The 15,525-nt window shown below is 42.6% G+C and overlaps 1 protein-coding gene across 8 annotated transcripts in view; it reads left to right on the top strand.

Annotated features, from left to right (window-relative positions):
• Window positions 1-15,525, top strand: part of LOC144772352 (sodium/potassium-transporting ATPase subunit alpha-1-like) — a 3,188,308-nt gene that overhangs the window by 2,670,962 nt on the left and 501,821 nt on the right. For all 8 annotated transcript variants that reach the window (XM_078656610.1, XM_078656616.1, XM_078656614.1 and 5 more), the window contains 3 exons: window positions 8,255-8,405; window positions 8,963-9,131; window positions 9,398-9,552. In XM_078656610.1, coding sequence (XP_078512736.1) covers window positions 8,255-8,405; window positions 8,963-9,131; window positions 9,398-9,552 — 475 coding nt within the window. The remainder of the gene's footprint in view (window positions 1-8,254; window positions 8,406-8,962; window positions 9,132-9,397; window positions 9,553-15,525) is intronic.

Here is a 15,525-nt window from a genome sequence, read left to right as displayed (position 1 = left end):
GGTTTGGGGGTAGAGGGGTATTTTTAGGTTTCAGGGCTAGGTTTGGGTTTTGGGGTAGAGGGGTATTTTTAGTTTTCAGGGCTAGGTTTGGGTTTTGGGGTACAGGGGTATCTTTAGGTTTCAGGGCTAGGTTTGTGTTTTGGGGTACAGGGGTATTTTTAGGTTTCAGGGCTAGGTTTGGGTTTTGGGGTACAGGGGTATTTTTAGGTTTCAGGGCTAGGTTTGGGTTTTGGGGTAGAGAGGTATTTTTAGGTTTGGGTTTTGGGGTACAGGGGTATTTTTAGGTTTCAGGGCTAGGTTTGGGTTTTGGGGTACAGGGGTATTTTTAGGTTTCAGGGCTAGGTTTCGGTTTTGGGGTAGAGAGGTATTTTTAGGTTTCAGGGCTAGGTTTCGGTTTTGGGGTAGAGGGGTATTTTTAGGTTTCAGGGCTAGGTTTGGGTTTTGGGGTAGAGGGGTATTTTTAGGTTTTAGGGCTAGGTTTGGGTTTTGGGGTACAGGGGTATTTTTAGGTTTCAGGGCTAGGTTTGGGTTTTGGGGTAGAGAGGTATTTTTAGGTTTCAGGGCTAGGTTTGGGTTTTGGGGTACAGGGGTATTTTTAGGTTTCAGGGCTAGGTTTGGGTTTTGGGGTACAGGGGTATTTTTAGGTTTCAGACATAGGTTGAGTGTCCAGCATATATCCTAATTAAATGTAGATTGGAGTTGGGATAGTAAATTAAATAGGTTCAGTGTACAGCAACTACCCTAATTAAATGTATATTTGAGTTACAATAGTTAATGTAATAGTTTAAGTGTTTATTATTAATAAAAAAAAAATGTATTTTGGATTTGGAAAAGTAAATGTTTAATGTTAAGTATCCAGTATCGAATTTAATAAATTGTATATTTATGTGTGAATAGTAAATTGATAGTAATAGTTCATTATATATGTAAAATAATAATAAAAATAAATATATATTGTAAATATTTTTAAAAATGTATATATTGGTAATAATTATTTAATAATGGGTAGTAGATAAAAATGACACAGTTTTAAACACATTTTTTCTTTATTTGTTCATATAGTAATTAAAGCAAATAATACATGTATACAAAATTATTTTATACACTTTAAACAAAATAATATATCTAATTTGGCACCAAATTCTTTTTAATTTCGATATCTTTGCAGTAATTTACATTTGTGGTATATGTAAATTATATAGTAAAAAAGAAAACATTGAACATTATACTATATAGAGTATATACATTTTAAGAGAAATTACAATACATCACAATTGTTAATAAATGATATAGTAATATTTTTTTTACATATACATGTGAACTTCAATATATGTTATATATGTAGCTATATTTGAAATTAACAACATAGATAATATTTATAGTTCATATCATACAATGTATATTTTACAAACATGTTAAATTATAATATCTGTTATATATTTTTAATGTATTCATATTAATTTTTATTATATTAATATTAATATATTAAACATATTAGTCACAATTTGTATATAAGTAATGAAAAATAACACTTTTTATTTTCAATAATTTAAACACAATATTGTTTGTTTAATTATAACATTAAATATTAAAATATATTAATAATTAATGTAATAATAAAAAAATAATATCAAATTAATATTTTTGTAGAAAAATTAATAATACATGGGATAAATACAGCAAAAATAATTATACAGTTTTAACAAATTTCTATTACTAAAACAAATTAAGTTGACATTTATTTAACTGTTATTTGGATAATAATATCATTTGGGAGTTTTATTTTGTAACCGCTCTTAGTCTTTTTGGGTCATTTTGGAAGATTCAAGCTCGTGGTTGGAAGCTACTTCACGTCTGAGAAGGTAAGATTTCTATTTGTTATATTTTAACTAATTTAAGGGAATTTTGAAGGTAGTACTTTGTTATTTGTTGTTTGTGGAATACTAGGTTAGGGTTAACTTCGTATGTAGTTCGTTATTAATGTTTTTACATTTTCTTAGCGTATTCTCCGTAACGGCCTTGGAGTTATTGTGTTTGTGGCTTTTTATGATTTTTTTGTGACATATATGTATGTTCTAGTTATTAATATTGTATTATTCTAAGTTTTATGTAGGTGGGTATTATTTTTTTTCTCTTGTACGTTTTTGGAAACAGCCATTTCCGTTTCCGAGTTGTTACGTTTTTTTTTAAAATAAGTGCATTTCCGTTGTTGTAACTGCTATGTGTTTTAGACCTCGTTGATTTATTTGTGTTTCTGGAGCGTTTCTTAAATTCTAGAGCCTTTTTCGGGAATCAGAGTTATCGAATTATTGGGATTTCAGATGTATTTCGAACAGTAGTATTTTAGCATTGTATTGGGCCACTTTTTTTTTATATGCTGTGGATTTATTACAGCATGGATTGTAATGGACCATTGGATTTGCTAATTACATTGTTGTGAAAAGGTAAATGCATTTATGTTATTAAATGTTGTGTGTTGGGAAATGTTCAATTAAAAAAAAATGGTGAGTTAGATATTTTATTTGTCTAAAAATTATTATATATTTATAATTTTTAGAAAAAAATAATATCTTATAATTTGTGAATAAGATGGTTTCGTTACATTTAAGGCTTTTTTAAATGTTCAGATTTTTTGTGAGTTATTATTTTCAGTTTAGTGTTTTGGCTATCATTTTTAAGTATTCTAGTCCTCTTGTTGTGGGGTAAAGTTGTACTTGTTGTAAATATTGGTACATTTGGGCTGTTTGTCTTGATAGTTTGGGTTTTAATTGTAGAACGGATTGCTCCATTCTTAACTCTTGGAAACTTTGTTGTTTTTGTATTGCTGTTAGTAGCTTGTGTAGTGTAGGAGTTGTTCGCCCAGTTGAAGATAGAAAGGCATTTAGCCAACCCTCCACTGCGTTGTTTGTTTTGGCCTCTTGATTTAGGGTTGGTAGATATACATTCCACCAAGGAATTAGGAATTTAGGCTGTCGTCTGTGGCCTGACCGGTGTAGTCTCCCCACCCAGGTATTCTCAAAATAATCCAAAAGTGGAGACAATTTTTGTTCATTTTGTGTATAGAAAGGACTTTCTATTAAAAGATTATAGTGTTCAGCCACATCGGTTATTGGCACGTATGCTAGGGCAATGAGGTGTTTTATTTGGTATGCAAAGGTAATATTGTTGGCATATTCAACACTAAGGGGTCGATTCCGATCCGGTAAAATAATCCGGCGTACGAATCGTATCCGGAGCCGTTTCCGTACGACTCGTACAGACGCCGTACGACCGGACGATTCCGATCCCGATCGGCCGACCCGTACGTGATTCGTACGGTACACGTCGATTCGTACGGAAAAGCGCACGATCACCTACACACCGTACGGCGCGTACCCCCCATGATCGCAGGGGTACGCGGCGTACCCCTCTGGTCATGCGGGGTACGTGCCGTACACCCAGCGTACATGGGGTACGTGCCGTACACCCACTGTACATGGGGTACGGTGCGTACCCCATGTACGCTGGGTGTACGGCACGTACCCCGCATGACCAGAGGGGTATGCCGCGTACCCCTGCGATCATGGGGGGTACGTGCCGTACCCGGGGGGGGCGTTCCGTACCTGTTTCGGCGCGAACTCTGCGTTTACGACTGTTTTCGGCTCCCGTAGGAAAAGGGTCGTACGGCGCGTACCCAACACGAATCGTACTTGCTGGGTCGTAAAAACATGCCGCGATGTCGCGTACAGCGGGTTCCGAGTGAGATTCGTATGGAGATTTGAGTCGTACGGAGTCCTGTACGACTCGTACGGAGTTCGGCACCTAGTACGGATCGTACTTCATCGTACGTACGGGACGTCTACGGATACGATTCGTACGGGGACAAAACTCTCCGTACGACCATTCGGAGCGCATTTTACCGGATCGGAATCGACACCTAAGTGTTAATTTTTGCAAATTTCTCCATGTACATTGGTTAAAATGGAAGTAACATCCTTGTATGGATGTGTGTGGATATATTTTAAGGATAGAATTTATCTTTGCTTGTTCAAAGTCAATTATAATTTTTAGGGGAAAGAAGTCTCTTGTTTCTTCTTTGATTTTGTTTAATATTTCAGTGTATGTAGAAGTTTGTTTGTTTGGTAACAAACAATAGATGAATGGTATGCAGGTATTGTGGAATTGGCCATGTATAGTATATAATTGATAGAATGGTTTAGGGCATATGCTAAAAGTGCCATCCATCATCCATGTTTGACTATCGGTTAATTTTTTGAGGTTGGTGTTTGTTGCAAACATTATTATCCTTTTATCTTTGTTGTTGTTGTCGTAGAAGATAAAAGGTTCATCATTATGAGTTATGCTAAGCTCGGGTGGAATTATGACCTCTTCAAAAGTTTTTGGTGTTGCTATTGTTGGTCTACTAGATTTTTTGGTTCTAGCAATAGTTCTTTTTATAGCAGCTATAGTTGGTAACTGACCTCTTGCCTCTCTAGGTACTCTAGGTATTAATTCCTTAAGTATTACACTAGTTGGTAAGCCAGAGGTTTTGCTTAATTCCTTAATATTGTCTAGAGTAGATCTAACCTCTATTTCAGAGATGTTAGGTGGATGGTTATGTTCAGTAGTATTAATCACACTTGTTTCTCTGGTTGTTGCACGACCATAGCATTTGTTGGAATAATACTTAGTACATTTCCGGTTAACTTTAAGGTCTTTTTGTTTTTCCTGAGTATAAGTATACCCCATATAGCATAACAAATATTTCCCTTTCTGAGATGAGATAAATTTTGCATCTTCTGTCATTGTTGGTTTCTTAAATCTAGAAAAGGTGTATTAAATATTATTAGAAATAGTCATTTTATTAGAAGGGAAAAAAAATAAATATGTAACATTTGTGGGTAATTACCTATTCCAAAGTAGTATATTTTCAAAGGAGATCTTTTTGTTGATTGATGCTTTAATAGATTGTAGTGGTCTGTTGAAAGAAAATGAAGAATATTTTAGTGAATGTTTATATGTGTATTTTTATAACTCATTTGCTAAGGTACAATGTTTTATTATGAAAACGTTTGCAACATTTATTCGTATGTATATATCATTTAAAGAAAAACCTGTTTTAAATATACAAACAGTTAAATATTAACATTGTGAGTGTTTAAAATACAATTATTAGTACTTGGGCATGTTTTTGATGCTTACCTATTTTTAATTTTTAGTTGTTGATGGTAGAATGTTTGTTGTTATGTTGCAGCTTTAATTAGTAAAGGTATCTGTGGAAAAAAGTAATGGTATGATGAAACTTTAGTTTAGTTTTTATAATAGAAGTAACAATTTTTTAAACAAGCATTTCACATTGTAAGTCTTTGAAAACTGTGTTTAATAAAAAACTAAAATTAGACATTTAAGTAGGAATTTATGAGTTAGTTATAACATGTTTTACTATTGATTTGGCATTTATTTAGTGTTTAAAAAGGTAATTTAATAAACTTACTTTTCAAATTTGTTGTTGTACTTTTCTCGAAAATGTTCATCTGTTTGTTAACCTTGAATCTGTTTAGGATATATGTAGAGATAGATAGAAAAGCAGTTTTAGATATTTAGAATGAACGGCAGGTTGCAAATAATGTAACTTTTTATACTGAAACATAACATTACTTACTTTTAGTTGATTTGTAGTATATTCGTATGAGAGGAATATTTAGAGTAGTAGAAATAAGTGCATTTCTCTTTGAAGCTGAATAATTTCTGCTGGTTTTTGAGTCTTAATTGTAGCTCTTTTTATAGGGTATGTTTAATTAGTGTTAGTTTGTGATTGGTTAGAAGCATAGAAAACAGTTCCTATTGGTTAGTTTGAATTTTTTTAATTTTAATAGTTTAATTTGCTGATTTCGAAATGTTTGTTTAGAGAGTTTGTGTATTAGTAAGTATTTTAAATATAATATAATTAAATAGTATAGCTTTAAAACATTTATAATATAAAATAAATATGTGTATATATAACAAATGTAATATTTGATTGTTACCATAGATTTAGTAATGTAATATTTTTTTTTTTTAGATATATAGTTATTTAATAGTATAATGTTAATTTATTTAATGTGTATAATGTTTCTATAAACTGTAAGAATGATTTAGAAAAGTCGATATTTAGGTAATGTCGATATTATTGATGTCTATATTTTGGTAATCGATGTTTTTGTATTGTGGTATGTATATTAATGACTGTCGATATTTTGTATTTCGATATAAGTGGGATCGAAATTAGTTTACTCGAGATTTTTGTATATCGATATAGTGAGATCGATGTTTTAGTAAATTTATAAATAAGTATAGGATGTCGATGTAATTGTAATCTATATTTAGGACACGATGTTTGTGTAGGTCGATTTTAGTGAAATCGAAATTTTGTCAGAGATTCCTCACACTAGCCAGACAACTTTGATCCGCCCAACTCGCCCTGGCCTCCGTCTCAAGGATCCACAAGACCAGAACCAGAGGAAAATCCTTCTCCTACCTCGCCACCAAGACCTGGAACACCATGCACCTCCACTTCCCGCAATCCAGGTCATTGACCTGGTTCAGGAAGGACCTCAATTCCTGGCTATTTGACTGAACCTCTATACCCAGATGGATCAGTAGCCCCCCCAGCGCCTTGAGATCCAGAAGGGTGAGTAGCTGCGCTTTACAAATGAAGTGTGCATGATACGCGATGCAGCTCAGACTAATACTTAAGAGGAAAAGATGTTACACATACAGTTGCTAATTGATCAAAATATAATAAGCATATCATTTGGTGGCCGACGGCACTAGGGGCAGCCCCGACACCCACCAACCACGCACGCAACCTGGGAATCACCCTTGACTCAACGCTCTCAATGAGCAAGCAAGTCAACGCTGTCTCCTCCTCCTGCTTCAACACCCTCCGCATGCTCCGCAAGATCTACAGATGGATCACGACAGATACAAGAAAGACAGTCACCCAGGCCCTCGTCAGCAGCAGACTCAACTACGGAAACGCCCTCTATGCGGGAGCCCCAACCAAGCTCATCAAACGACTACAACGCATCCAAAACGACTGATCCTCGACGTACCATGCCACGGCCACATCACCCCCCCACCTGAGAAACCTGCACTCCCCGTCAACAAGAGGATACCGTTCAAGCACCTCACCCACGCACACAAGGCACTTCACAAGACCGGCCCACCTACCTCAACAGACGGCTCTCCTTCTACATCCCAAACGCCAGCTATGCTTCGCCGACCTCTCACTCGCCACCGTCCCGTGCATCCGAAGAACAACCACCGGTGGGAGATCCTTCTCCCACCTTGCCGCCAAGACATGGAACACCCTCCCATTGAGCCCACGACAGACCCAAGACCTGCTGACCTTCAGGAGGGTACTCAAGACCTGGCTGTTCGATCAGTAGCGCCCCCTTACCCCCCAGCGCCTTGAGACCCTCGCGGGTATGTAGTGCGCTTTACAAATGATTGATTGATTTGACAAAATTGTGGGCATTTGTAAAATAAAGTTATATTCTGGTTTTTAGTTGATGTCTTTAGCCTAAATATGTTTGAACAGTGACCTTGTGTGATAACATTATTAGGGGTGGGCGGAACTCGCTGAGTTTCACATAGTACAATTCCATTGAGTTACATGAAAACTCAATGGGATTTCATGGACTGCCGCGAACGGACACAAATAGGCATATAGAGCTGATTTTTAGCCCTGGGAGATTGTTCTGCACTGTAAAATCAGCGCAAACGACATCACACAGCATGCCAGAAGGGCGCTGCTACTCAACTAGATTTTCTACTCGAGCTGCAGCTTTCTCACCACGAATGGTTGCATCCACTTGCAGACATCCATGTTGAGAAAATATCACCGGGTGTCCTCCTAGCGCCCGGAAATCGCGCTATGGGATGCCAATTCTCGCTCGCACACTTACTGTTGGTGAGCAGGGCATAAGAAAAACCCTGCCACGTGGCGGTTGGTGGAGTTTGGCTGGAACTCAGTGTTACAAGTGTAACGCGGAGTGCCAGTGGAGCAGAATTTATCAACCACGCCTAATTGTTATATGATCATATGTATAAGGTTTCTTACAATGCATAAAAACAACCCTCTAGTAATTCTTTTTTTAGATATATTTCTAACAGCCCTTCCATACCTTTAACATCCTTTTTACCTATGGATCTCTAGCATGAACAAATTCAGAGCTGAGTCTCTCTTCTGGCCATTTATTGATATACACAATATTTCCTTGTCTCTTTTCAGAGATGCAAAGGCCAGTGTGGTGCATGGCACAAGCCTGAAGGATATGAGCCCGGAAACCCTTGACGATATCCTGCGAAACCACACTGAGCTTGTGTTCGCCAGGACCTCTCCCCAACAGAAGCTGTTCATCGTGGAGGGATGCCAGCGGCAGGTACATGGTGGAAGCTGTCTGCTGGCCTCTGTATGCAGATGCATAAAAGAAACATATCCAAGAATGTTCTCAGTAGGGCTATACTCAGATACTGTTTTACAACAGTTTATAGGTGAAAGCAAAGCAGACTTGATAACTGGTCTGGACTTGAAAACTCCCTGCCCTGGGGCTTGATAACACTATTCAAAGCTATCATTTCCGGGTTTTGGAAAGTTTTTTAGAACTGGGTAGGTAATCTGCAACACTTTCAACATGCAAATATTTACAAGTCCAAAGATAAATGAGTTTTAAACGCTATAATAATAATCTTGTGTGGCATCGATAGCTACCCTAGGACTATATTTCAAGTGTTTTTTTTTGCGCATCTCTAAATCGTATCTAGTATGAGGATGAGTCGATGCCCAAGGAATGACTCAGAAGGCACAGATGTATTCTAAAATAAAAGGGGTAAGACATTAGTAGTCAATATTCAATATTCTAGCCCAATATGAAAGGGAAATTTTCCTTTTGTTAGCCAAATGGTGAAATCCTCATATTCCAATATTAATGTGTTTCAGGGAGCTATCGTAGCTGTAACTGGTGATGGTGTGAACGATTCCCCAGCCTTGAAAAAAGCGGACATTGGTATTGCAATGGGCATTGCTGGTTCGGATGTGTCCAAACAAGCAGCTGACATGATCCTTTTGGATGACAACTTCGCCTCCATTGTGACTGGTGTGGAAGAAGGTGAGTTTCTAGGGGACACAAGGATTGTGACAAGTTTTATGAACACCATAAGTACCCTGCAGATCAGGTTATTGCTGGATGGTTCTGTCATGGTCATGATGTGCCATACTTTCTATTGATAACCTACTAGGGATACACAATGACAAGTTGTCCTACCTTGTTCAACACTAAAGGGAGTCCATTCTCTTTAATGTTAGTAGAGTGTGATTGGGGATTAAGATACAACACTGTCTTCAAGCATTAAAATGTTGTTTTTCCCTCTTTAGGTCGACTGATCTTTGATAACCTGAAAAAGTCCATCGCCTACACACTGACCAGTAACATCCCAGAGATTACACCCTTCCTCCTCTTCATCGTTATCAACATCCCACTACCACTTGGTGTCATCACCATCCTCTGCATTGACCTGGGCACAGACATGGTGAGAGTGCATGGCCAGTTAATGACTCCTTACTATTTACATTGAAATTTGGAATAGGAGTAAACCATAGCTTCAGTATACACATCAATTGACTTAGGCACCAGAGGATTCATTAAACTAATACATTTTTAACCTTCAGTCACCAAATACACACAATAAATGTTTATATATAGGATATGCCAATGATTAATATCATGTGGGAATGAAGACGGCAAAGATACATGAAGCATCCGCATCACATGTGTATGCCACAAAATGCCGAAATTACATACATTTTCTAATAAAACGCATGTCCATCCACTCTAGAAGAAATTAATAATTCTGTTTCTTCCTTTAGGTTATACTGTTGTTCAGCTGAGCCTTTACATAGCTTCATTACTCCTTTCAACAAGTTGTGTGCAAAGTGGGTGACAACGGTAAGAGCTACCTGTTGTCACCACATCTTCTTGAACTGATTATCTGAAAGAAACAGTTAGTTATAGATTCCTTACCTTAGTCTGATTACCCCATGGCATCAGACTGGATCCGGAAAGTTTTTCGTCAGATGTACCCCTGAACGTCGAAAGGTGGCGGTAGTCGGCTCCGCGTTTGTCGTTGGTGTCGTGGTCGCCGGAATGACTTTACTGTAGTTACTTAGATGCCGCCCTCGCGCGCTGACGTCAGCTATTTCTTTTTCCGCGCCAGCCAGCACAGATCTGGAGAGAGCGGTACCTCCAGTCACTTTTTGACTGACTTTTTGCCGACTTTTGTCGACGTTGATTTTGAGTCTTCGACTCCTGGTGCACGTCAGGGATGCCCGGTTCAAAGGATTGCAGCTCCTGCAGCCGGCTGATGTCGGTAACAGATCCGCAGCGTATGAAACTTTTTTGCTAGGAGCGCGACCACCACCCCAAGTCGTGCTCCGACTGCCGGACCATGAATCCAAAGTCTTTGCGGGAGCGGTCCCGAAAGCTTCTCCCGGAAGTCAGCTCCAAGCCATTTGAGGTCCCAGTCACGTGGGAGGTCAATGGACCGGTCGCGGAGCCACCACCACCAGTCTTCTTCCAAGTCTCTGTACTCCTCAGATAAGTCGAAGCACAAGAAGAAGTCAAATAAGCACCGTCGCTCTTCGACTAATCCCCTTCGGTCAGCTGACCCAACGAGGGATGTGGGTGGTGCCCCTCTCGAGGCTCCGAGTGTGGAGCCCCAAGGTTCGACTCCAAGTTTGTCCTCCCTTCCCGGGATCCGGAGCGACCCCTACCCAGCTTCGTACATTTTACGAAGCGATGCATACCATCTTTGGGCAGCCCGACTCCGCTGGCATGCCTTCGGGCTCGCGGGCTCGGCTGGTGGCCCTGGGCCTTCGACGTTGGCGACTTTGGCCCCGGGACCGCAGGGCCCTTGGATCCAGGCCTGGATCTGGATTGGCGCCGGTCAACCTGATTACACCTCCACCAGAGCCAATTCCACCGGCACCAGGTCCGCAGCCATCACTGATTGTGTCCCCAACGGGCGTCCACCCCGGCCTCCACCCTGATGTAGACACAGAGCCGGACCGGTGTCGACAGACGCCAGATATGGGTACTTTTGTGCCCCTGTTCTACCCTGGCTCTTTGAGACCAGATTGGCAGCCAGGGCAGGGTGAGGAGGACTGGGAGGGGTCTGGAGACCCTTTGACTGACAAGCTAGGTTACAAACCGAACTGGAGAGAGGAACTGGGGGAAGCCAGTGCTCTGGATACCTCACCAGACCTTTTCATGTTGTCTCCTCCTACCGTGGCCACAGAGGAGGGAGTGTCTTACGCCGTGGTGTTGAGTAGGGCAGCCGAGGCTCTCAACCTCGACCTCCCTACAGTGGCAGTCAGTACTAACCTCCTGACAGAGTTGCTTCAACCACCAGCGAGCTCTTTGGAGCCCCTGCTACCGTTTAATGAAGCCCTCACTGACCTCCCTTTGGGAGCCTGGTCGAGGCCCAACACAGGGGCTCCTGTGGATAGGATTTTTGCACAACGCCAGGCTCCGGGCGACCCCACTTCCCTTTCCCAACACCCCACCTCTGAGAGCTTGGTGGTCTAAGCCTCCACATCCAAAGGCATGTTCTCTAACGTACCACCTGATAGGTAATCCAAAAAGCTGGCCCATCTTGGGAAAAAAATGTTTTCTTCCTCCAGCTTGGGACTGTGGTCGGTAAACACTGCATGTCTGTTGGGCCATCACACCCACTCAATGTGGGATATGGTGGAGCAAGTGCTGCCCCGGCGCCTGGAGGAGTCCCGGGCCGTATTCTCCTGTGCAGTTGCTGAGGGGAGAGATGGGGCAAAGTTTACCTTTCGCTGTGGACTGGATACCGCCGACTTGCTGGGCAGGACGATATCCACGTCAGAAGCTCTTCGATGCTAAGCCTTGCTGAGATCGACTGGCTTTTCTGGGAATGTCCAAGCTACCCTTATGGACATGCCCTTTGATGGCCTTCGCCTGTTCGGCGACAGCGGAGACAGCGCACATGAGTGCTTCATGGTCTCACGGGCTAGGGCCTCTCCACCACTCACCCAGGGCAGTCTGCTTTTCTCCCCTTTCATGGCTACGGAAGCGGTGTCCCACCACTTTCCACCCAGGGCTACAGCCCCTGCGCGGCCGGGAATGTGGGAACCTCCATCGTGGTTCTTGGGGCCAGCGAGTGAGCCAGTCCACCACCGCCCCCTCTGTAGCAGCCTCCAAACCCTCCTAGTCTGACCTTCCAGGGCCACCAATTGCCAGTGGCGGCAGTATTCGCAATCACCTCCCCCAATGGTGCACCATCACGTCGGACAGGTGGGTTTTTGCAAATAGTCCAATGGGGCTACTCCCTCCACTTCGAGACTACCCCCCAGCCATGCCACCTCAGTACCACTGCATGTCGGTGGATCATCTGGCCCTTCTCCAACAGGAAATTATGGCACTCTTGGCCAAGGGAGCCATCAAGCGAATTCCTGCCCCAGAAGTAGGTTGTGGTTGTGACTTCCACTACTTTCTGGTGCCCAAAAAGGACCTAAGGCTCGCTTCTTATCTTGGATCTCAGGAACGTCAACCGCTTCCTCTGGAAGAAGAAGTTAAAAATGTTGATGCTAGCTCAGGTCCTGTCTGCCCTCGACCCTGGAGCCTGGATGGTAGCGTCTGACTTGCAGGATGCCTATTTTCACATCCCAGTCCTGCTGGCCCACCGGCGTTACCTACGGTTCATGGTAGGCCACGAGAATTTTCATTTTACCGTGCTTCCCTTTGGCCTTACCAGCGCCCCTCGGGTGTTCACGAAAGTGATGCGGTGGTCGCAGCTCATCTGCGCAGATCAGGGGTTCCAGGCTTCCTCTACACGCGTGGGCACGCACCTGTAGTAAGACCTTTCTTAATGCTTTTAACTTCTCACGGTGAACTTTAGTTTTTATTTAGTTGACCTATTTTGATTTACGCCTAATAACTGTTCACATTGCTTCTTACCTGCACTCCTAGACCCCGCTTTAAACCTCGCTGCTCCCCGGTCCACCACAGGATTTCCCGATTGCGTGGAGGGAGTATTCCGCAACTACCCAGCACTTCCGGGAAGGAGGCAGGGGGAGGCAGAGACTCCCCGTAAGCAGCCTAGCTGCTTAAACTACTTAAACCCATGCCAGACGCTTCGCTCAGCGGATGCCCGCCTGTAATAAGACCTTTCCTAATGCTTTTAACTTCTCACGGCGATCTTTGGTTAATTTAGTTGACCTATTTTGATTTACGCCTAATAACTGTTCACATTGCTTCTTACCTGCACTCCTTGACCCCACTTTAAACTGCGCTTCTCCCCGGTCCACCATGGGAATTCCCGATTGCGTGGAGGGAGTATTCAGCAACTACCCAGCACTTCGGGCAGGAGGCGGGGGGAGGCGGAGACCCACGTAAGCAGCCCAGCTGCTTAAACTACTTTAACCCATGGCAGAGGCTTCACCCAACAAACATGCGCAGCGGGTGCGCCGGCGGCGCAACAAAGGCAAGCTCATCTGCGCCCGTCCGCATCCAGCCGGGGCCAGGGACCACAACCCCTGCTCGTGCTCCTACAGCCACTAACTCGTATACCCCCAATACCTTCTGAGTCTTAGAGAAAAGGCAACTGGTAACTGTAATTGTCTACACACCAAGGCCCAGATGAAGGTAATAACAAATGACCGAATGGTACATACCGAATTTTACCGATTCGGTATTTACTAATCGGTAATTGCTATGTAGGAAAAAAAATCGGTAAAAATACCGATTCGGTAAGATTCGGTAATTACCGAATCAGTATTTGCCATTGATTCCTATGGGCCTTGAAGCCCATAAGATTCAATAGCAAATACCGATTCGGTAATTACCGAATCGGTAAAATTACTGAATTTACAAGGGGGACAGGGTGTCACTTTGACACCCTGTTGCACCCCTGTTTCTGGCTTGTGTGCCATGTGGCACACAGACATGCCCTAAGGGCATGTCTGTGTGCCACATGGCACAGGTGTACATGCACAGATGTGCATGTACACTGGAATTCGTTATTTACCATGTAATAGTATTACATGGTAAATAACGAATCGGTAATGGCCTGTGGCACTGTTTTCAGTGCCACCTACATCTGTATTTACCGATTCAGTAAATTTACCGATTCTGTATTTTACAGAATCGGTAAATTTACAGAATCGGTAAATATACAGATTCTGTAAATTGTAATGCCCCTACATCTCCATTAATTACCGGTCGGTAACGGCCGAAATCGGCCATTACCGACCGGTAATTGCCGACCTACATCTGGCCCCAAGACTCTTTCGGAAGCCCAAACTAGCTGTCACCATTGCACATTTAAGTTTTGTCTGTCTCCTGAAGTCCTGATCCAATCTTAAAGGAATTCCACTCTAAAGATGCTGCTACTGAATTGCAGATCATTTCACAAACATGCGACTGCAATAACTATGCTACTAGAGGAGGAACGCCCTGACTTTTTATTGGCTCAGCAATGAATCCGACCCAGTCCTCACGCAATCCCTCCTGGGTTACCTCATACAGCGCCTGAATCGTAAGAATGGCGGGTGGGGCATAGCCATTATCTTTAAAGACCTATTTAAATGTAGCTTCACCACAGACCCGTTACTGGACTGTGAGAGCTTCTTCTTTTCCATAGGTTTCTCACCCAACTTTACCTTCTCGGGACTATTAAATCAAATCAAATCAGGTGTTTGTTAAGCGCGACTACTCACCCGTAAGGGTCTCATAGCGCTGGGGGGTGTGAGGGTGGGGGGATCGCTGGTTCCAGTCCATCAAGGAAGGGGTCTGTCGAAGAGCCAGGTTTTGTGGTTTCTTGCAAAGATGACAAGCGATGTTATCTGTCTGAGGTGGAGCCGAAGGTCATTCCAGGCTCTGGCCCAGCGAAAGGAGATGGAGCGGCCTCCCGATCTGGGTTTTCTGGTGCGTGGGACCACGGTGTAGGAGAGCTGGGCTGATCGTAGGGTCCTTTGGGGTGCGTGGAATTTAAGTTGGTTGTTCAGGGATGCTGGTCTGGTGTCGTGGAGGGCCTTGTGAGTGTTGGTTAGCATCTTGAAGGTGACTCTAGCTTCAATGGAGAGCCAGTGGAGTGTGAGCAGGTGCTGGGAGATGTAGCAGTGTCTTGGCAGGTTGATGACCAGTCTTGCGGTGGTGTTTTGGATGTTCTGTAGCTTGCGGGTGAGGTTTTTGTTTATTGTGGCATAGAGTGTATTGCCGTAGCCGAGCCTGCTGGTGATCAGGGCGTGAGTGACTGTCTTTCTGTGTTCGAGGAGGATCCATTTGAAGGTCTTACATAGGAGGCGGAGGGTTTGGAAGCAGGAGGACAAGACGGAGTTGATCTGGCGGTCCATTTTGAGCTCTGAGTCCAGGATGATTCCCACCACCGGGGGACGTCGGACAATTCCTCATGGCCCTCCCGAAAACTGTTGCCAACCTAGCTAGCTTCCCTTCCAACTACTCAGTGTTAGGCAATCTT

This window comes from Lissotriton helveticus, chromosome 8, assembly GCF_964261635.1.
Source record: "Lissotriton helveticus chromosome 8, aLisHel1.1, whole genome shotgun sequence".
Taxonomy (NCBI): domain Eukaryota; kingdom Metazoa; phylum Chordata; class Amphibia; order Caudata; family Salamandridae; genus Lissotriton; species Lissotriton helveticus.
The sequence above is the reverse complement of the archived record's forward strand: the minus strand, read 5'-3'. Positions and strand labels throughout refer to the sequence as shown.